The 23,897-nt window shown below is 36.4% G+C and overlaps 1 protein-coding gene across 1 annotated transcript in view; it reads right to left on the reverse strand.

Annotated features, from left to right (window-relative positions):
- Positions 1–351: 351 nt before the first annotated feature.
- WDR44 (WD repeat domain 44) overlaps positions 352–23,897 on the reverse strand; it is a 74,428-nt gene continuing 50,882 nt past the window's right edge. The window contains exons 13-20 of the mRNA XM_057718215.1: positions 15,165–15,278; positions 9,591–9,713; positions 6,780–6,971; positions 6,472–6,573; positions 6,137–6,252; positions 5,139–5,266; positions 4,616–4,750; positions 352–1,410 (exon numbers count right to left, since the gene is read on the reverse strand). Of these exons, the coding sequence (XP_057574198.1) occupies positions 1,316–1,410; positions 4,616–4,750; positions 5,139–5,266; positions 6,137–6,252; positions 6,472–6,573; positions 6,780–6,971; positions 9,591–9,713; positions 15,165–15,278 (1,005 nt within the window). The 3' untranslated portion in view covers positions 352–1,315. The remainder of the gene's footprint in view (positions 1,411–4,615; positions 4,751–5,138; positions 5,267–6,136; positions 6,253–6,471; positions 6,574–6,779; positions 6,972–9,590; positions 9,714–15,164; positions 15,279–23,897) is intronic.

The following is a 23,897-nucleotide window of genomic DNA, read 5'->3' on the forward strand; positions in this document are numbered from 1 at the left end:
GAGTGAGGAGGGAGGGGAAGGAGAAAGCATAGCACTGGCAAGAGGAAGAAAGCAGCATAGGGGTAAAACCAAGGCAAACAATATGCAATAACTAGAAAATCCAAGACACCCCAAGACCATGCTGATTAACAAGGGTATGATCACGGCTCCTGAGCTTCTCACTTACATACTGAAAATGCAGTAAAGAACGTATAAGCATATAGATGAACTGTTATGAGTGTTCACTTTAGAATTAGAATTAAAAACGTTTTTTCTTAAAGGTATGTAGCTAATGCATTATAATTTAGGGGTCCAAAATTTGATCTCTGCTTTACCGAAGTCATCTGAAGATAAAGTCATGTGTTTAACAAGTTTTGGCCACCAACTTTTAATAATACATATTTAATTTTCAGAAACATATGCTAACCATCAACAACATTATCAGGGTTCCATCACCCCAGATGTTATTTCATTGGTACATTATATCAATACTTACAAAGGCTTTCATATTTAACAACACAAAACAAAACAGCTTGATTTTTAAAACTACAATGCTTTAAAAAAATGTAAACAGTTCATTTTTACATTATTGTAAAAAAGAAGACTCACTCCTTAATGCGGCTTAATTTTTTTTAAGTGAGCAAAGCCTGGTGCTCATGGATAAAGAATGAAAAGAATTCTTTACATAGAAACATTGTGCTCCAGTGTGGCGAAAAAAAAAATTATATATACACATACAAAGAAAAGAATCCTAAGTCCACAATTTAGACCACACAAAAAAAATCGTCCCCAAATTGAGAAATTTATAAAAACCATTTACACATGGTTGTTGACCCACTAAAAACCTATATAACATTTTTAAAACAATAACTCAGTCAAAAGATACCACTTCTCTTAAAAATGAAATTTTGTGCAAAAGAAATTACTTAAGCTAGAAACAAGACACTCCCCATCAGTAAGAGGCCAAAAGAGCCACTGAAATAATTTAACTCTGTTAGATTTAGTGCATGTAACCAAAAGGCACACACATGTGATTAATATATTAATATATTTTCATGCAGAAACCTGTGCATGTTCACAATTTATATAACAAAAACACAAACATAACAAAACATAAAGCCTAATGTCTGGCAATGTTATTCTAGCTACATTCCTTTCTAGTCTATCAGTCCAGGGTTTACTAGATCATTAACACTGCCTTTCAAAAAATATATTATATTTGAACAACTTCCAATAAAAATTAAAAAAAGAATGTTAGCTTGAAACACTATAGTTTTTTTCAGTTCTGATACATATAGAAACCTACTGATATGTTTATTTTAAATGTCATTTCAAATTAAGATACATTTTTCCTTTTGTTAATAAACACTTTGATTGCTCCAGTGAAGTCAGCAGAGAGAAGAACTTCTGTGTTATCTGTCTTCATAATACCTTAAAAGCATAAAAAAAAGTTTTTAGTTGATCTTAAAGGAATATGAAGCCTGCTGCCACAATTGTCACATGCCTGTGACCTTCCACCTCTGGGATAGAAGAACCTCTCCCTGCCTTTTCAGTCTCTTTTCTGGCTTGCTCCTGTGATCTTTTCATCCTCCTGTACCTCGCCTATCTAAGGCTCACTTCCACTTACCTTGTCTAAGCTGCTCTTTTCTTGGCATAGGGAGATTATGGTCCCTTAAGGCTTAGATGCCTGGATTTACTCCCAGGCAGCCAAGGCCTCTAAGTTGTTTACTTCTTCATTTCATGGCAAGAGGCTAGTGTTATTCAGCCCCAGAACTGGAGTGCTGGAAGGATGGCATCAGCTGGGCAAGTCTTTTGCTAACAGGATTCACTAATGAGGTTGACAGTACTGTACAGCAGACATACTGGAACTGCCATGAAATGAAGTACATACGACTGCTCTGTGAATGCTGACAGCACCTTCTGCCTTTCCAGTCCATACTGGAGAACCATGTAGCTATGCTGAATGGCAAAAACACTCACCTTTTACATTTGCCGGTAAAAACATTTGACAAAATTCAGTGTTAACTATTACGCTTAGGCAAAAATTGTAGATTTAAGGACTGATTAACAAAGAAGAAAATAATCCAAACTTTAACTGGAAAACTGTTTAACTGTTGCGTACAGGATGAGTCAGACAAAATGGTTTCACTTAGATTTGCTAAAAACATATCCTAATCCTTTGAACATTCCTAACTACCCTTTGGTATATCTCAAAGTGGTGCTATGCAGCAGAAGCAGCAGCAAACAACTGAGGGATATCAGAAAGGCTAGAGAAGAAAATAATTCACCATATATAAAAAATGCTTTATAAGATACAATAGAATGAAGATGATAATACCTATTACATGCCAGGCATTTTGCTAGACACCTTACATGTGTTACCTTTATTTCTTACCGCAACCTTGTCTTGGGTTTTTTTTTTTGCGTTTTCAGCTGTATCTTTTTTTTTTTAATTGAAGTATAGTTGATTTACAATATTGTGTTAGTTTCAGGTGTACAGCAAAGTGATTTGGAGATATACACATATTTGGAGGTGTGTATATATATAAATATATATATAAACATATATATACACACACATATAAATACATATATCTTTTCCATTCTAGGTTATTACAAGATATTGACTGTAGTTGCCTGTGCTCTACGGTAAATCCTCGTTGTTTATGTATGTTATATATGGTATGTGCATCTGTTAATCCCATGCTCCCAACTGATCCCTCCCCCCTTCCCCTTTGGTAACCGTAAGTTTATTTCCTATGTCTGTGAGTTTGTTGCTGTTTTGTAAATAAATTCATCTGTACTATTTTTCAGATTCCACATCTAAGTGATATCATATTTGTCTTTCTCTGTTGGACTCACTTCATTTCACTTAGTAAGATAATTGCTAGGTCCATCCATGTTGCTGCAAATGACATTATTTCATTCTTTTTTATGGCTGAGTGATATTCTGTTGTGTGTGCACGTGTGTATGTGTGTGTGTGTGTGTGTACTGTAGTTATGATTTGCATTTCTCTAGTAAGTAGCAATGTGGAGTATCTTTTCAAGTGCCTGTTGGCCATCTGTATGTCTTCTCTGGAGAAATGCCTATTTAGGTCTTATGCCCATATCACAACCTTGTAAACAAGGTATTACCACCTTTTTAAACATGAGGAAAATTGAAGCTTAAGTTGCCAAATATGTTAGGAATAAAGAGGAGGGCAATCAGATATATTTTATGATCTCACACCCTGAGTTTAAGAGTTCATTCTTAGAGTAGACCTACACAGGTACAAAACAGCAAACACAAATCTGAGTATGATCCAAAACTGTGCCTCTCTAAAAATGACCCACTGAAGTAATAACTGCACCATGTTAATTTAATATGGTGCAGTTTTGAGAAATTTTTTAAAAAGTACTTTTCATTTTTCCTCAAATGGTTTAAAAAGCTAGAATTTTCTGTGCAATGTGTAAGGGAAATGTATCATTGGGGAAAAAGAAAAGAAAAAAGTGAAAAAAGGCATCATTGGGGAAAAAGAAAAGAAAAAAAACCCCCAAACAACCAAATGACTTAATTTAGAAGAGAAAAGCAGGATTTCGCTGTGAGCAAAAAAAGAAAATGAAAAGAAAAATTTCCAAACAGGCATTTAGTAAAGGTGTAATAATTCTGAGTTGGTTTATTTTTACATCTTTTAATTGAAAGAAGTGCTAGACTGAAGTTCATCTTTGCTATCAAAACTTTTCTTCACAGACAGAAGAAATAGTGTATTTAGTGTACTGTAAAGTGCAAAGAATACTGCAAGGGAAATTACTTGAGATAAAATGAGATAAAAATGCTTGAGAACTTTTAAGTATTCAAACACTTTTAGAAGCACCCTTAGTACACTGTATCTATGGTTGTGTCTTTATAACTCTCTACAAGGCCTGGGTGTAGTTTCCAAAGTGAGAAAACACATTTAATAAAATATTCTGCAATACATTATAACAATACAAACTTGTTTTCATTAACAACTGGCCCAAATTTACATGGTTTTACCTTACTCTTAAGAATTAACAGGGACCGTTTTTATATAATTGCTACTCAATAGTACTTGATGGTTTCTTTTCACTTCCTAATCTGAGCATTTTATATAAGTGAAAGTATTATTCATTCTCAAAGCATTTGCTGCAAAGGGCAAGATATTACAGGCTTGTAAATAGCTGTCCAGTAAATTTGTGGCAAGTAGAAAAGAACATTCACTTATTCAGTAAGTGTTCATTAAGCACCTACCATATGCAGGCAAGCACTGTGCTAGGCAATGGCACAACAATAAATAAAACACATAAAATTTGTGTCCTCACAGAGATTATGGTGTAGTAGAAGAGACAGATAATATATTTTGTATATATTTATGTCTTGTTTGCGTTTCTCTAAAGAGAATGGTTGTCTGTAAGAAAAAATTATGAACTTTCAAAATTTTCATTTTTAACTCCCAGGTGAATTTAAAAGAAGTAAAACTTGTTACCGAAATGTTCAGAAATGAACATGTGACAATCATTATGTTGTATACAAGAAATATTCTTTATACTCATGAAGACCTCATAATACCCACAGGTCGATGAGGCTACTAAAGGCTGACTAGAGAAAATGAAGGGCAAATAAAATACGAGTACCCACCGGAGGGCATGGTATCCAAAACTTCAGCATCTTCACCTTTATCGTTCCCTTCTGATTTTTCAGATTGCACATCCAAAGACAACATCAAACTTGGGTTTGGAGCAAAGATAGCTGATGTAACAACTGCATTATGTGCTGGGGAAAAAAATATAGTGCAGGATAACTAATAAACTTGATTCTAAACATCAAGACTAAATGTACACTATGCAAAAATTATAATAGTGCGTCATATGTAAATATCTTTAAAAATTAACATATAAGTAACTAAGAACTATTTAAAACCCAAAAATATTTTCTTAAAAAAAACCAAAACCACATACAAGTTCTGAGATTCAATGACTTCTCAAATTTTAGACAAGTGTAAGTTCTTCCTTGGTATAGAAAAATCAAAGTGAATACGAAACGAAAGCAGTCAAAACTCCCGAACAGTCTCTTAGAAATAATGCCTATAGAAATTTACTTATGATACATCTCCATTTTAACTTTATTCACTTATAAGACACAAAAGTAAGCATTTACTTACCTTTAATACCTTCCCAAAAGTCATTACGATCTCTCCTGACTGAAGTAAACTTGCTTAAGTCATGGTAAGTACTCCAGATATAAACATACTTATCTTCTGAGCCACTAACGAGGTAACTAAAATCATGGCTAAATTTAGGGAAGAGAGAAACAAAAAATCAAAGTTGTGGGGTTTTTTTTAGGTTTCCCTCTATCAGAGCTTCCTACTTTGAAACACCTAAGAAAACATCCAAGAGAACCTGCTGAATTATAGACTCCTAGTCTCACTCCAGAGGTCCTGAACATGTGGGTTTGACGTGGGTGGCCAGTGGCATTAGTATTTTCATCAAAGCTCTAGGTAACAGCTGCTCACACTGGGAGGAATGCCTACTTAAGAAATGAAAGAGAAAAGCAGAATACTTTACACATTAAGTTACTGGGTAATTACTGGGTAATTCAAGAAGAAAGGAGAATTGGTAAGAAAAGAGCTGAAATAAAGAGGGATATAAAGGAAGAGGAGGTAGGTATTTCAGGAGAGCCTACAGATCCCAAATTAAGAGTTCAAATAATAATGATATGTAAAGGTATAAATACAGGACACTGTACTTTAGGGTCTCAAAATGCTTTATTAGCTTCTATTACCTAAAAGGATCAAGACCATGGGTGGGATGGGTGGTGGTGGGGTAAATCTCCTCTTAGGAAGCATACAGAAAGTGCAAAAGCATAAATTCTGGAGCTGGGAGTCTTCTAATCCTGGCTCTGCAACTACCAGTGTGACTTCAGGCAAATTACTTATTCTCTGGGCGTTGGTTTCTTCATCTGCAGAGTAGGGGCAATGCGGAACTCTACCAAACAGGTGGATACAGTTAAGTACTGTATGACTGATAATATGAGATACCAGCTGTAAAAGTGCACAATGACTAACACCACCATATAAACATAAGCCACAGATCAATGGAAAAACGGGAGTAGGGGAGAAATGTTCTGATTTCTTTTGGGAATTCCTCATTGCCAATTTACCTGAAACTTGCTTTGATCTGGCTGCTGCTGTTGACATAACCCTTATACTTCATGGACAGTGACAAATCTCTAAGATCATATAGTCTGATTCTGGAGTCATTTGAGGTTACCAGTATCTAAAAACAAATCAAAGGAAAAGTTAAAAATACCATCTTTTAATCTGTGTTAAGGTACAACCGAAAAAGGGTGTTACACACATATAGAATATATCTCCTCAAAACTAGAAAAAGCAACATTCCATAGGAAAGGAAATATATTCTTAGTCAAGATATGAAGAACTTACTTTCAGAAGTCTACATATAGAGTGGAGAGAGATGGTTTTGAATAGTTAGTACCTTATTTTCTCCAGGTAAAGGCTCAATGCCAGTAATTTTTCTTCCAACCTTGTTGCGCCCTCTGGTAGATCGGACATGTATCTGTGTGTGGTATTTCAAATGCTAAAAAGAAATCACAATTTAAAAAGATCAGAATTAGAAAGAACCTCAAATATCATCTGAGTCAACTCACAGACAAACGTGGTATTATTTTCTCAATTTACAGATAAGGCAGTTAAAGTCCAGAGACGATACACCAGCTTATTCCAAATCACAAAACTGTCTTACTAAGCATTCAAGTATGTCACTTATACAAGACAGGCATTTACCTCTGTATCATAGAAAATACACCTGCCATCATATGTCCCAATCACTGCATATTTGCCATTCTGACAGAAATTTGCAGCTGTGATCAATTTTGTTTGACCATCTACTTCATTCCACAAAGCCACTTTTTTGTCAGGTATGTTCCAAAGGCGGAGTTTTCCATCCAATGACCCACTAAGAAAATACCTGTCATCCTAAAAATGTGGCAAAAGAAGAAGCTTTCATTTTATCACATGAAGAAAAACCCATTAGCAAATCAATACATTAAGTCTATTAAAAATGTTAAAATATGCAGATTTCATCTCGAAAGCATTAAAGTAAGCATGATTTCATTCACTAAAAATAACAATTAGAAGCCTCAGTATTCATTTTGGAGAAATGATGTTCTAATCACTTTATCATATCCTTAAATTGCTTTTCCCAAGGTACAGATGTTAATAGATACTGTGTTGGAGTGTATATTGTGTAGGAGAAGGGTTTTGTATCAAATAAGTTTGAGAAATTCTGGGTTACAGAAAGTTAAACAGGATTTTCAGTTAACACGCATTCTGAATCTTTAACCACCAGCTTTTTGTGGGGGGTTGGTGGGGGGTCAGGTAGGGACATCTAGTAGGGCTAGCACATTCAAGGAACGTGCTTTGGGAAACACTATCCTGTAATGGTACATTTGCCCATACCCTCCTTGGAATACATGTAACGGATGGATAAAAGAGTAACTAATGCCAGTTAGCCTACTCAGTCAATTTTTGGAACTCTGACACCCTGTCAGCAGAGAATTGCTTCACTATTTAAATTCTCAACCAAATTTTCAATCTCAAACTAGGGGTTCTCATCTGGGGGCAATTTGGCCCCACAGGGGACACCTAGCAATGTCTGGAGGCATTTTTGATTGTCATGATTTAGGGGGTGGGACGCTACTGACATCTAGTGGGTAGAGGCCAGGAATGCTGCTAAATATCCTATAATGCACAGGACAGGCTTCCCTCCCACTATGAAAAAGAATTATCCAGCCCCAAATGCATTAGTGTCAAGGTTTAGAAACCCTGTTCTAAACTAAACCAGGCCTACCACAAAGCTGCTCTAATTTTTGGTAACATAAAAATTAAAGATAAAATAAAATAATTGGGATGCCAAAACGAGAAACAGATTTTCTTCTCCACTCAAAGATTATTCTTCTTACCCACTTCTGAAGCCTCTCAAGTATAACCTTCATAGAATAAGCATTTTTATGGCTATGATATAGCAGGCTCAACTCAATGTCTACCAGTAGAAGTGCTGAACAAGTAAAAATACTTCATCCTGGTCTTAGAATTGTATTTATGTACATATATACATGTGTGCATACGTATATCTCCATTTTGCTATTTCTTTCAAAACTCTGCTTCCTTCCTTCCTTCCAGGTAACAGTATTTGATACAGTCATATTTCCTAGAAAAATGTCAACACCACCCCATTCTTCCCTAGCCCCTCTCATAAACTCTCTAGGTCAGCAGAATTTTTAGAAATAAGGCTTTTCAGTTTCCAAAATAAAACCAAATAAAAGTATAGGAAAATTACTGACTAAACAGAAACCTTAATAATAAGTACTACATAAATAACTATCACCACCTAATACCCCTCTCTTTCCACCCTGATACATTATAGTTAAAATAGAGGTGGGGGGATTTTGCTCACAGTTGCTGACAGGGGTAAATCCATCCTCTTGTTGCATCCTTAGGTGACAGGATGGGGATATTAATCAGAAAGAAGCCTCGAAAGCTTGGTGGTCAAAACTGATACAGTATTAACATAGATTAAGCATTTTTAATTTTCAAAAGTTCTTAATAAAGTCTTCTCTAAGGGTTCAGAATTATTACTGCCTATGTATAAGCCTGCCCAGGGAGGGAAATTATATTGAGAGAAAAAATTCATTCTTCTCTCTTAATCTGGGGAAAGAGAGAAATAAACGTGAATATAATTGAAAGGTGGTATTAAAAAGACAATGGGTGTTAAACATATAGAGAGGAGGACATGATTGGAAATGTAACCATATACCAACGTAGGGAAGGGAAAGTCACTGAGGGTCAGCTCAAGCCCTCCACTTATTTCAACCTAGCTAGTGAAGCAGCGCCAACATGTGACATCCCTTGTGCTTACTGCTGTAAAGAACTGAAACTACTCGAGCTCCACACATTTGGTGGCTCTATCCTATAAGTGCATAAGATAGGTCTGGAGTCCATCATAGTAGATTTTTCTCCTTTAGTTGAAATCATGTTAAATTCTTTCTAGAGGAAAGATATTAAAGGATTTTCTACATTGAAAATGAGTAGGAAGGGATCTCAAGATTAACAATGTTCCCAAACATGAAATAGGAATTGTCTATCTTGTAATGAATTTTGGTCTTTGCCTCTTTCAACCTTTTCCTCTTTGTCTCCTTCCTTCCTGACCCTCCTACAACTATCCTGGCCTATATGCTTCCCTCTGTCATTTATTTACCTGCTATCTTTTCTTCGTCTACTGTCTCCAACCTCTCTCCTCTTTAACAGGATATCTTATTTCTTTATTTATACCCTGCAGGTCTTATTAAAGATTTGGGGTGACTTTTCACTGCTATATTTAGACTATAATATTTCCAGCTCCTCTAATGCAGATTAGCACAATATTTATTTCCTTTCTTATTTTTAAAGCAGAATGAAACACTAAATTAAGTTGCTCTTAACTACGTGGCTATTAATAATTTTTTTCCTGTAGTCCAATTACTTTCCAGAGGAACCTGGTTCCCTCACCTTCCTCATAGTATAGCAACAACAACAACAAAACGTGTAAACACTTACTCTTGGATGGAAAGCTATGGCAGTGACAAAATCTATATGCTGAAAACAGCAAAGGCATTCTCTTCTGGAAATGTGCCATAACCTGACTGTTTTATCCATCGAAGAAGAAAGCAGAAAGTAGTTCTATGGAGAAATTGACATTATTTTATCACCATATGAAAAAAAAATACTTACACCATAAAAGTGAACTTTTAGTTTTATGTACCTCAACAGTTGTGTCATTATTATTGTTATATGCAGCATCAGAAAGCACAAAAGAGATTCAATTCACTTGACAATCCCATTTTTTCCCAAATAAATACAATATTTCTTTGATTCTAAGACTTTTTCACCTTACCTATTCTGAAATGATGATGAATCTTATGATTTTTGTTGAAAGAAATTTGCCAGACGCCAAGAGAGGGACTAAGCAAGGTGTGCCTTAGTTTTTGGAGCCTGCATATACTGGCAGTTAGCTATGAATATAAGGCATCTATTCATTTGATTGTCACTTCAGTTATTTTCGCATTGATAACACTGGTGAATTTTTAACTCATGTGTATTCCCTGTCACTTAAAATACCTTCAAAAAATGGCATTTTTCACAGAACTAGAACAAGAAATTTTACGATTTGTATGGAAACGCAAAAGACCCCGAATCGCCAAAGCAATCTTGAGAAGGAAAGACGGAGTTGGGGGAATCAGGCTTCCTGACTTCAGGCTATACTATAAGGCTACAGTGATCAAGACAGTATGGTACTGGCACAAAAACAGAAATACAGATCAATGGAACAGGATAGAAAGCCCAGAGATAAACTACGGTCAACTAATCTATGACAAAGGAGGCAAGGATATACAATGGAGAAAAGGCAGCCTCTTCCATAAGTGGTGCTGGGAAAACTGGACAGCTACATGGAAAAGAATGAAATTAGAACACTTCCTAACACCATACACAAAAATAAACTCAAAATGGATAAAAGACCTAAATGTAAGGCCAGACGCTATAAAACGCCTGGAGGAAAACATAGGAAGAACACTCTTCGATGTAAATAACAGCAAGATCTTTTTTAATCCACCCCCTAGACTGATGGAAATAAAAACAAAAATAAAGAAGTGGGACCTAATGAAACTTCAAAGCTTCTGCACAGCAAAGGAAACTATAAGCAAGACGAAAAGACAACCCTCAGAATGGGAAAAAATGTTTGCAAATGAATCAACAGACAAAGGATTAATCTCCAAAATATATAAACAGTTCACCCAGCTCAATATCAAAAAAATAAACAACCCAATAAAAAACTGGGCAGAAGACCTAAATAGGCATTTCTCCAAAGAAGACATACGGATGGCCAAGAAGCATATGAAAAGCTGCTCAACATCACTAATTATTAGAGAAATGCAAATCAAAACCACAATGAGGTATCACCTCACACCGGTTAGAATGGGCATCATCAGAAAATCGACAAACAGTAAATGCTGGAGAGGGTGTGGAGAAAAAGGAACGCTCTTGCATTGCTGGTGGGAATGTAAATTGAGACAGCCACTATGGAGAACAGGATGGAGGTTTCTTGCAAAACTAAAAATAGAACTACCATATGACCCAGCAATCCCACTACTGGGCATATACCCAGAGAACACCATAATTCAAAAAGACACATGCACTCCAATGTTCATTGCAGCACTATTTATTTATTTATTTATTTAATTTATTTGGTTGCACTGAGTCTTAGTTGCGGCATGTGGGCTCCTTAGTTGGAGCATGTGGGATCTAGTTCCCTGACCAGGGATCAAACCCGGGCCCCCTGCATCAGGAGCACAGAGTCTTAACCACTGCGCCACCAGGGAAGTCCCAGCACTATTTACAATAGCCAGGACATGGAAGCAACCTAAATGTCCATCAACAGATGAATGGATAAAGAAGATGTGGTACATACATACAATGGAATATTACTCAACTGTAAAAAGCAATGAAACTGGGACATTTGTAGAGACATGGATGGACCTAGAGACTGTCATACAGAGTGAAGTGAGTCAGAAAGAGAAAAACAAATATTGTATATTAACACATATATGTGGACTATAGAAAAACGGTACAAATCAACTGGTTTGCAAGGCAGAAATACAGACACAGAGGTAGAGAACAAACATATGGACACCAAAGGGGAAAGTGGGGAGGGTTCGGGGGGGGGGGGGAACGAATTGGGAGACTGGGATACCAAATTGTACACTCTAAATATATGCAGTTTATTGTAAAAAATAAACAAATAAAAAGTTAAAAAAATACCTTCAAAAAGATTACCCTATAATGCAGCATGGAAATGAAAAGTTATTATGTACCTATCACACCTTAGGCAAGAAAACTAGAGAATAAAAATTGTCAAATGTCTCAGAATAGATCACAGAATTTTCAAAGCTAGAAGAGGGTAGTGTAACTGATTTAGGCATTATCATGGCCAGTCACCCAGAAACCAAACATCTATCTGTCAAAAGCTTCCAGCTGGCAGAAGCTCTTTAATTTCTAAACACAATCTATTTAAGGGAAGAAGTATGAGTTATACTGAACGAGGAAATCCAAATGAGATCCTAGTATTCTTTAGTATGCGTAAAGGTGCTGAACTGAACCAATTGAAAAAATGATGGCATTTATTGAGTACTTACAATGTGCTGAACATTGTTCTCAGCACTATACAGCAACCCTATGAGGTAGGTACATTATTATTCCCTTTTGCAAATGAGAACACTGAGGTAGAGAGGTTAAATAATTTGTCTAAGACTACACAGCTTGTCAGTGGCAGAGCTGTGATTTGAACCAGCATAGTCTGGCTCTAGCTCCAGGCTCTAACCACTACTCTATTCTGCAGAGTGCTTAAGTAGAACACATGTTATGAAAAACAAGATGCTTTGTCGTTTGCTTAAAGTAATAAAGACTCTTCAATCTCTGAATGTAAAAAGACTAAGCACAAACATGGATTCAGACACGTTACTGGACTGATACATACATGCTATTTGGGCCAGTTTAAAAAATGCACATTTTATGTGGTATACCTGTTAAATAGACAGTGTATCTTACAATTAAAAATAAAAATTTGGGGACTTCCCTGGTGGTGCAGTGGCTAAGAATCTGCCTGCCAATGCAGGGGACACAGGTTTGAGTGAGAAACTAAGCCCCTGCACCACAACTACTGAGCCTGCGCTCTAGAGCCCGTGAGCCACAACTACTGAGCCCATGAGCCACAACTACTGAGCCCACATGCCACAACTACTGAAGCCCATGAGCCTAGAGCCCATGCTCCACAACCAAAAAAAACACTAAAAAGCCCACATACCACAACGAAGAGTAGCCCCCGTTCTCCACAACTAGAAAAAGCCCACATGCAGCAACAAAGACCCAACACAGCCAAAAATCTAAAAATAAAATAATAAAATAAAATATTGAAAAGTTTTAAAAGAGAAAAAAATCTAAAAAACTGAAACTAAAAGTAAAAGTAAAAAAATAAAACCAAAACGACAGAAAAAAACAGAATTTTGCAAGATTTACAACAACTTTTGAAACATCTAGTAACAATTTATTTTCAAGGTCTGGTCAGTTCCAGAAGTTTTAAAGAGTATGCACAGTTTGCTTTATATGTCTCGCTGATTAGTAACAAGTATATAAAAACTAAATCTATGGTCTGCTGTTCATTAAAACTGACTTTATTCAATTATTGCAAGAGTCCATTGATTTAAGCATATGAAAGAAATATGAAGACATCCCTAAAAGTGAAGATGCTGAAGACATTTAAGACTGGTTCTATTATGCCAAGAGATTTCTGTTCAATAAAAACTTATTAAAAAAATGAAATTAAATAGTTTTCTTGAACTAAGCATGATCTTAGGAGTCAAAAAAATTAGATTCAGATATAAGTTCTACCCATAACTAGTTTTGTGATCTTGGATGGGTCGGAGGCCCAGTCTTCTAATCCACAATATGAAATATCATCTACTTCACAGCGTTGTTATTTTAACAAGGTAATTCTTGTTACCTGGCACAAAATAAGTCTTCAACAAACAGAAAACCTACTATAAACATCAACTGTGCTAGATATTGAAGAGAAACAACAGTAAAGTAAGATCTGATCCCTATTCTTAAGAAGCTTAGAATCTTATTGCCAATAGGACCTGGAAATGTACATAGATAAACAGTTAGGTGAAAAAGAAAGTTTAAGAAAAGCGCACACAGACAGATGAAGGCCTTAAGAACAAAAACTGAGGTTTCCTGGAGAAGAAATTCTGCCTTAGGACTCCAGTGTGACTCCTGCTGAGTTTTCAAAGCCTGCCCTACAGATTTCAAACTTGCCTGCCCCCGCAACTGTGTGAGCTAATAATTCCTTAAAATAAACCTCCTTATGTATGTATTTCCTCTTGTTGGTTCTATTACTCTGGAGAACCCTGACTGACACAGTGGTCAATGGAGAATTAATTTCTTCAGTTAACGTTACATTTCACAAAACACAGTGGTTTGCTTTAAGAAAGTAAAATGAGTGCAGGGTTCCCAGGGTTACCAATTAGGTGCTTTGTACTTCTTATTTTAGATGAATACGATTATCAGATTAAGGACACTTTAAATTTCCATCTTCTGACAACTCAGATTTCACACAGGGTGGGGAGGGAGTACAAAGACACAACTGGGGCTCAATTTAAAACCAGACTACCAGGTGAAGCCAAAGCTTGTTCCAGGAGGTTAGAGAAAAATGTTATGAAATGCACCCATAACATCTAAACAAGTATGATACAAGCAGCAATTCATAAATGGAGTGATTCAAAGCTGGAGCTCAGGGAAAGCCTGACTTGCCAATATATACCAGTGATATCTTTGTGATACATGAGGTTCTCCTAACATAGTTAAAATATATGGGCATCACCGGTATCCTTGCTAGTATTTTGTTAACTCAGATGACTTTTCTCAATTTAGGGCTTTGAAATATTACTTTCCCCTAGAAATTCTTAATATATTTTAGATACAATTACTGACAAATCTTCATACAAAGAAAGTGTAAGGAATCATGCAAAAATTCTGAAAACTGCTTCATGCTTCAAACACCTTAAATAAAATTTAAAATATTTTTGCAAACTTCTAAGATATTTGATTGGTTGCAAAATAGCCCCTCTACTTCTAAAATAATTTTGCTTTAAGGAAAAAAAATCACAAAATGAAGACTTACCATTGATTTGTAGAATATAATTATTAAACCTAAATTAATAATTTCATAAATGCAGCAGATTAGCCCCAAAACAGTCTTGATTAGATAGATCAGACTTCACCTGTGTAGTTGAAGTCATATCCATTTTGCTAAGGATAGTTGCCTTGCAAAACTACTTTATAAAAGAAGCAAAAAGTACAAGTTTATAGACAGATGCAAATAGAAGCTGTTAAGTAATATAAACATTTTCTTATTAGCCGAATCTGACATTTCTCTTTTTTAACTTTCATTAATTTGTAACTCCCACAAAATATATACAAACATTCAAACACTTGACTGTGACAATCATACAAGTAAAACATTTGTTTTTATCCTAAAATAGTTATATAGAATACAAAATTCAAATAAGAATTTCTTACTTTAGACCATGAAAGATCAAGGAGATCAGCAGTATGTCCTTTATATTTGCAAAATGGCCGTTGTCGAAATGGTGCGTTTTTATCATCAGGGTCTTCGTCAGCTCCACTGCATACCTATTTAGACGTGAAAACAAATGTTAAAACTAGAAAAACAAAAGCTTCATACTCTTCTCACCCCATTTGTTCTCTCATCATTTTGTATGATGCCTGATTGACATCTTGATCCACTAAAAGCTGACTCCCCTTTATGTTGAATCTGTTACTTATTACTTCCTCACCTCCTTGTCCTAATAAACTAGGATCATCTCTGAAGACATCCTGCTATCACAATCTTCCCCCTCCAACAGAGACCCCACTTTGTCCTTTTTTGAGCATCTGTTCCTTTAGGAGAGGTGGGAGCCGGCACCAGGAGGTGATCACGATTGGTCTAAGCTAATTAAGATGAGCTCACTCCCATTTCTAGTGATGATTGGTTTGGGCATGGGCATATGCTACAGTTTTCATCAATTAGACATGAGTGCAAGTCCATTTGGGGGATGAGGTGACAGGGGAGGCTTCTAGAAAGACTTCCTCACTCTTAAAAAGGGATATACTAAACGGACCTTCCTCTTTCCTGCCTCTGAACATTGTTGTCTGCATGTGACACCTAAGACAGTAGTTATCTTACTATCATGAGGGGACTAAGCCCAAGAGAACAACAGATAAAGAACTGCAAAGCATGAGGATGGAAGGACCTTGCATCCCTGATGACACTACTGAGCTGCTGAATCAACCATCCCTGGAGCCGCCTTACCTGCAGACTGGCTTCCTCATTGTTTAAGTCATTTTCAGTTGGATTTCTGTTATTTGAAGTCAAAAGCATCCTGACAGGTAGAGGTAGGTAGAAAATAATGCCATACATATGTGCTGTGCATTTAGCTTACAATATACTTTTGTATTCATTATCTGAATGAATCCTAACGACTCTGTGAGGTAGGTATTACCATTATGAGGGTGAAGAAATTAAGAAAAAAAATTGAGGCTCAAAGAGATCAAAATAACATATTAAAGGTCACAGAGCCACCTGTAAACAGCAGAACCAAAGCAAAAGTACAAATCATCTAACTGTAAGTCCAGAGGTTGTTCCTGAAATGTTTTAGAGGATGTTTCATGAGCAAAAATACAGAATGTTAGCTAAGCCTTGCGTATTTAGGGAAGGGTGGGTATGATGATGAGGATGGAGAAAAACATATATGGAGATAAAGTAGGGGATTAGAGTAGAAAGGTACTCTGAGACCAGATCATAAAGAGCCTTGGATCTGCAGCGTAAGCATTCAGACATTCTAACGTGATAGAGAGTCAACACAGGTTTCTGAAAAGGAACAACAACACGATCCAACTGGGGCTTTAGAAAGAGAATGCTGGGCAATAATGTAAAAGATGGTTTGGAAAGAGAGGGCAGGAAAAACGGTCAGTAAAGTTTAAGTAAGAATAACGAGGGCTTAAATAGGACTGTGGCCATGGGGATAGATTAAAAACTACCACTGATATCTGTTAACAACTTTACAGTTTATAAAAACATCTCCACATCCACTGTGGAGGTAGACCAGCAACACAGATGCCCTGACCCTTTGCCAAACACTCCTAATCCTAGATGACCACAGCTACTTCCCCTAATTTTACTGCCAGATTAGTGAGTGCTGCTGGAAGACATAAGACTAAACAGGCTTCTTGCCCCGTTACATAAAATGCAACTTTTTGTTTAATAATCATTTTCACTTCATTAACTCCTTAGCATATTTCCCCTAGCCGTGACTCCACATCTCTTTTTTTCCCTCCTTAAACATCCATTTTCTTTTCCTCGTACTCTACATATTTTCAAAATACTTAAATAATGTATTTTTGATTATAATGTAATACATGTTCAGTATAGGCAATTCAGAAAACACAGAAAGTAGAAAAACTAAAATTAAAACCATCTATAATCTGCTAAAATTTTGGCCATCTTCAGTCTTTCATTTTCTACAAACATAACTGAAATCATACAGTACACGTGATTTAGTACCTTCCTTTTTATTTTACATGAGCGCTTTCTGTACTTCACTCTTTGGAAACATTTACTAGCTGCATATGGATGCATCATAATTTAATCACTTCCAATTTGTTGGTAATTTAGACATTTCCAATTTTTTGCTAAATAAACAGCAATTCAACAAATCCTGGAACATGAATCTTTACCCCTATTTTATTATTTGTTTATCCTAATAGAGGGTCAAAGGCTTAAACCAGAGACTTTTATAGTATCTTCTTTTGTTTGTCTTAATAAAATCAGGGAAGTTTACTAAAGAAAATTTTAGAAATACAGAGAAATACAAAAAAAAAATCAAATAAAAATGACCCAAACCCCTACCACCTAGAGATAACTACTAGTTATAATTTAGTGTATTTTCTTTAAATTTTAAAATCTATAAATATTTGTAGATATTTTTAGTCAAGATTGGGATAATGTTATATCTAATTTTTCATTCTGCTTTTTCCACTTTACATTTTATTTAGAATATTTTAAATGTCATTAAATAGTCTTTGAAAAGAATTTAAGGACTGCATAGTATTATGCTTTATGGATTACACCATAGTTTTTATTTTACAACTATTAAAATTTTAGTTTATTCAAATGTTAGCTATTGTGAAAACACTAATATGAAAATCCTTTTACTTACATTTTTGGGCATATATGATTATTTCTTTATGATAGATTTTAAAGGAAGAATTACTAAGTGAAGTGTCATATATTTTATCTATATCTGCGAGGGTGAATTAAAAATTATCTGCACTCTGGTTATAATAAAACTTCTGTTGGGATGGGAAAAAAGATGGCGGCGAAGTAGAGGGACGTGGAATGCATCCCTCTCCACAGATGCATTGGGAATGCACCAAAAGACGCAATAATTCCCACAGAGAACCAAATGAACACCAGCAGACGACCTTGGACACCAGAAAGGACCGCAAGGATCCCGACATAACCGGGAAAAACAAAAACAAAAACAAAAAACTTCTGTTGGCCGCACTGTCATATCAGTGCTTTCAGTTCAAGGGTACTGTCTCCCCAGTCACTGCTGTGCAGGTGTGAACGTGTTACATCAGTTCATTTGCAACTGTGGCGTGAGCAAAAATGGATGCTGCACTTGCGATTTGCACAAAAGAAGAGCAGCGTGCAGTGATTCATTTTTTGTGGTCTGAGGGTATGCACGTCTGCACGCTTCTGCCCACACTGTTGACACTCTGCAAAAAACTTTGTTTTGAGGTGTTAAAGCATCCTCCCTATACTCTTGATCTTGCTCCATCTGACTTTCACCTGTTTGGTCCCCTGAAAGCAGCCCTACGAGGACAAAAATTCCCTTCTGATGAAGAAGTGAAGACAGTGGTGCATTTGTGGCTCGCAGCTCAGCCTAAAACATTTGTTAATGAGGGAATACAAAAGCTTGTTGACAGATGGACAAAGTGTATTGAAAAGCAAGGAGATTATATCGAAAAATGATGTATTTGCCTTTTCTAAAAGTTAATTAAAATAAATTCTCTAGCCAGAGTGCAGATAATTTTTGACTTACCCTCGTATATCTCTCTGAAAAGATATCTATATGTAGAGAGAATATTTATATCTCTATGTAAATATAATGTATATATAAAACTTTATTATGAACATTTCAAATATACACAGAAGTAGATAGAATAATATATAGTATAATGAACCCCATGCATCCATCACCTGCTTTAATGATTATCAACATTTTATTCACCTTGTTTTATCAACCCTCCCACTTTTATGTATTTGCTTATTTTTGCTGGAGTAGTTAAAGCAAGATCTAAACATCATTCATTTTATCAGTAAATATTCTATATGTTTCTCTAACTAGTAATCTCTCTTTTAACTATAACTACCATTACATTATCATACCTAAAAAATATACCATTTGTATTATCTAATATCAAAATCCATATCCAAATATGCTGATTATCTAAAAATGTCATTTTAAAGTTGGATTGCTTTGAAAACTTGTAAGCCTTTTGATATTTATTAACACATTATATACCAGATATGGTAAATTACTTGAAATACCAAAATAAATATTTCTTTTCTACTTATAATCTATTTTCAGTATTTAAAAGCCTGAATAAGCCTTTTAAAATATGTCAGATTATGTCATTCTCTGTTCCTCCACTGACTTCTTTCTCAGAGCAAAAGCCAAAGTCCTTGCAGTGGCCTACACGTTATGACTGCCCCATCTACACCTCCGTGACTTCACTTTCTACTACTCCTCTCCTGCTCACTGGCTCCAGCTGCCTCAATGCTATTTCCTGAACATACCAGGACTCCTGCCTTATCACAGTTTCACTTGCCGTTCTTTCCACCTGGAATGTTCTTCTCCTCCAAATAGCCAGATGATCTCTCTCTCACCTCCTTCAGATTCTCCTCAAATGACAACTTCTCAGTGAAGCTTTGCTTGTCCACTGTATTTACCTCCCATCACCCCACTATATCTGCCTTATTTTTCTCCATGAAATTTATAATCTTCTAATATATTACAAAGTTTTTGTTTATCTGTCTCCCACCACTAGAATAAGCTTCATAACAATAGATTTTTTTTGTTTCTTTTGTTGACTAATATATCCCCGACTCCTAGAACAGTGATAAATACATAGTAGACACAATAAATACTTGTGGACTAAATGAAGACATAGTGCCAGACCTTCAGATGCCAACTAGGGGAGCATAATGGTTAAGAGCATAAACTCTAAAGACAGATTAGAGCTGGGTTCTAATCCTGGTGCTGTATCTACCAACTGTGTGAAATTGGTGTTTTACTCAATATCTCTAAGCCTTCTTTTCTTCATCTGTAAAATAGGGTTCTTAATAGTACTTCATGCCAGTACCAGGGCTGTTGTGAGGTGAAGTAACACATAAAACGTACTTAGCAAAGTACATGGCACATAGTAAAGGCTCATAAAATGTTAGCTGTTGTTACATAAATTGATATAGTACACAGTAAGTGCTTTTAACAGAACTATGGGCCAAGTATCATGGAACAGTGAGGGAGCATATGAGAAAATTACTTATTAGGTGAAGCAAGGAATGCTTTAGCGAGGAGATGAGTCTTAAATTAATTTGCCAGGCAAAGGGGAACAGCATATGTAAGTACATGGAATCAACAAAGAGTCTGACATTTTTGTTGGGGCACAAACAACCAAGTGGCTCAGAACATAAGGTTTGGGAGAGGGAAGGGTGGGAAATAACAATGAGATCTGAGGTTAGGCTGATCTCCGAAAGACCTTGAGTCATCTAAGAAATTAAGACTTAACTCTATAGGAAAAAAGAGAGCCAAAAGGAGTGCTGAAACAGTAGAGTAACATGATCAGATTTGTTTTATAGGAAAGCAAGTCTGCTGGCGGTGTGGATGAAAGACTGGAATCTGGGAGAACAGCTATAATGGTCCAGGTAAGAGACAAAGGTCTGGGTTTGTAGCAGTGGAAATGAAAGGAATGGCCAGATTCCAAAGACATTTCTGAGATCAAGCAGGCAGGATTTGGTAAATGAGCAGACACTGAAGGGAGAGAAGAGAGTGAAAAGTGATCACAGTTTCTAACTCAGGAGATGTTAAACAATGAACTTATATGTTTAACTCAGGGTGTTAAACAATGAACTTATATCAAGTATATATACCGTCAAAGGAGTGGTTTTCTCAGGAAAATGATACTTAATTCTTAATTATCATTGTTGATGTCTGTCTTCTCCCATGCACTGCTTGTTGGCATGAATTATCCACTGCATCTTTATATTTTCAGTGCCTAACACAATGTTGACATATAATAATTGTTTGTTGACTGAACCAAATTTAAACCAGTGCATATTTTAAATAAAATACTGCATATGTACAATTTCACAAAAATTCCCTTTCACTCCCTTACAGTTAAATCCTTTCATCTAAGTTTTAGACTCTAATGATTTTGAAGAGGATCAGAATATGTCACCCCAAAATATGCTCCTTTGCCTAAGGATTATTTTGAGGTGAAGGCAACTGAGAAGAAACAGACTTAAGAAAAAGTCTCTATGCTACCCCCACCCCCACCCCACAACCTGAAAACAGAACATAAAATGCCCTTTGTGAAGGTGTCTCCCCCTTATCAGGAAGGGGAGAATCAATCCTATCTGCCTAAACAGAACCTTACTAAATAACCCTTATCTTCCATTAGTTTCCCCCAGGAGATTTAGCTTCCCACAATTTACCGCCCCTTAAAAGCCTAAACTCCTTTTTTTTTTACCTTGTCACTTTTCCACAAACTTCTTGCTCTTTGTTAAAATGATCTATAAGCCCCTGGGTCTAACAACTTCTTTGGGTCTTCACTATTCCTCTAGGAAGGCCTCCATATGTATATATAATAAACCGTTTCTCCTCTTAATCTGTCTTTTGTCAGGTTATTTCATAGATCCCAGCCACAGAACCTAAGAGGGTAGAGGAAATTTTTTTCCTCCCCTACAATCTACTCTCAAAACTTCTAAGTTAAATGCTGTAACACACATATTGATATTCTACTAATAAAGTGCATCAAACATAAACAGATTTATCCAAGAAAAACATTAATTTTTAGATAAACAGTATACTTATGACTTCTAGTGTCAAGAAGAAATGTTACAAGTCTGTAGCATAATGGAGCAAACTAAAGACGCCCTCTTCCTTTCTTCCTTATGTTTACTGAGCTACTTTTGGAAATCAATAGAAACAGAGAGCATAAGAGCCATAATTCTAGGCTTGGCATGACCAGTGAGTAGGTGGGTGACCCTGAGTGTGTCACTCTGTATGCCCAACTGTACAACAGGTACTTGTATGTGTTCTATTTTACACGGATGCTAAGAAGGCGAGAGTAAAAATGTGGTTCAAAAGAGATAAATATATCACTGTCATGAGAAAAAAGAAAAAAAGAACACACATATCAGGGAAATAAACTCCATTGTGCTTACTGTGCCTCACTGCAGTGAGCACTAGGTTAAAGATAAAGGCATATGAAATAGAGGTTTCTTTTCACTGTCCCCATATAGAATGACAGACGTGAAAGAAATCCCAAAGAATCTTTTCCTGAAAACAACAGACATAAATGATACTCAACTACTCCAGAAAAAAAGCTCAGTACTCCAGGGGGTCAGTACTTTTTGGGTCAAAGAACTACTATGCTCCTCATTTTTTTTTTTCTTTTTTGGCCTCACCGCACGGCATATGGGATCTTAGTTCCCCAACCAGGGATGGAACCCATGCCCCCTGCAATGGAAGTACGGAGCCCCAACCACTGGACCACCAAGGAAGTCCCTGTGCTCCTCATTTAAAAGGTCTTCTATTCAAACAAGATTGGGAGTTACTTAGCGGGGGTTTTTTTTTTTTTTTTTTGCGTGGCGGGGGTGGGGGTGGGGCGCGGATGGAAGTAGTTAAGAATTTATAAGTGGGACTGTTAAAATAAGCATTATATAAGATGGTAGAAATAATCTCTATTTTTAATAGTAATCAAGGCCTGGAAACCTTATGGTGAATTAAACTAATAAAAGCAAATCCTTTTCCCCTAAAGCAAAGCAGTTAAAATTTTCACCACTACATTAGTCAGTGAAGGCTTTGTGGAGGAAGTGGGCCTTGAAGAACAGAGAAGTTTTAAGTAGAAAAAGGGAGACTGTAGGCATCCAGATAAAGGGAATGGGAATGAATGAAAGGCACAGAAGCAGGAATTCAACACTGATTTAGGCCTGCCACAGTCAGGCATGGGGTTAGGTTCCAAGGACACTAAGATCTGTGAAGTACAGTTCTTTGCCTTAAAATCAGCCCTGAGCCTAGCCAGAGGGACAAATTGCCAAGGAAGATGTGGTAAGTAATATCAATGTCAAAGTACATATGACGTACTGTCAGAACACAAGTGAGCAACAATTCTGCCTGCTTGATTCAGGGAAAATAATAAGAGAAGATAAGATATTTGAGCTGAATCTTGAAGGATGAGTAGGGCTTTGCCCTGTAAGGAAAGGGGACAGGGCAGGAATTCCTGGCAAAGCAAACAACAACAACAAAGACAATAAAAGTGAAAAAGTATTTAGGGTACAGACCTATATCTGGCATGGCAAGTAGGATGCAAGTAGGGAATTAGAACTGAGTTAAAAAGGTAAGATGAGGTAATATCAGGAAGAATGGTGACAAGAAGCCACTAGCAGATTTTAAATCACAAAATGGCACAGTCAGACCTGTATTTTGACCAAAAAGAAGAAAGGAATTCCCTGACGGTCCAGTGGTTAGGACTCCGTGCTTCCACTGCAGGGGGCACAGGTTTGATCCTGCAAGCCACACGGTGTGCCCAAAACAAAACAAAACAAACTCTCCCAAAGCAGTAGAGACCAGAGACAGAAAATCTACTTAGGAGGCTACAGCAAGCATCTGAATGAGTGTGTCAAGGGCCTAGACGATGTGAGTGATGAGGGGACAGAATTCATGGGCATTTGTAGGAGGAGGTAGAGTGGATAGAATTTTTAACTAATTTGATATGTGGGTAAGGAAGAAAAAGAGAGTGTTTCTAACTGAGTTAAAAAGGTAACTTATGGATGTTGATGCCATTAAAGAAGGCTCAAAAGAGGAGAAGCAGGGTTGTGGGTTGATAATAATAAAAATATTTCTGTGAATGACCATGACCAATAATATCTAGTCAGTTGCTCAAGCCAGACACCTGGGAATC

This window comes from Hippopotamus amphibius, chromosome X (genome assembly GCF_030028045.1).
Source record: "Hippopotamus amphibius kiboko isolate mHipAmp2 chromosome X, mHipAmp2.hap2, whole genome shotgun sequence".
Classification (NCBI taxonomy): Eukaryota; Metazoa; Chordata; class Mammalia; order Artiodactyla; family Hippopotamidae; genus Hippopotamus; species Hippopotamus amphibius.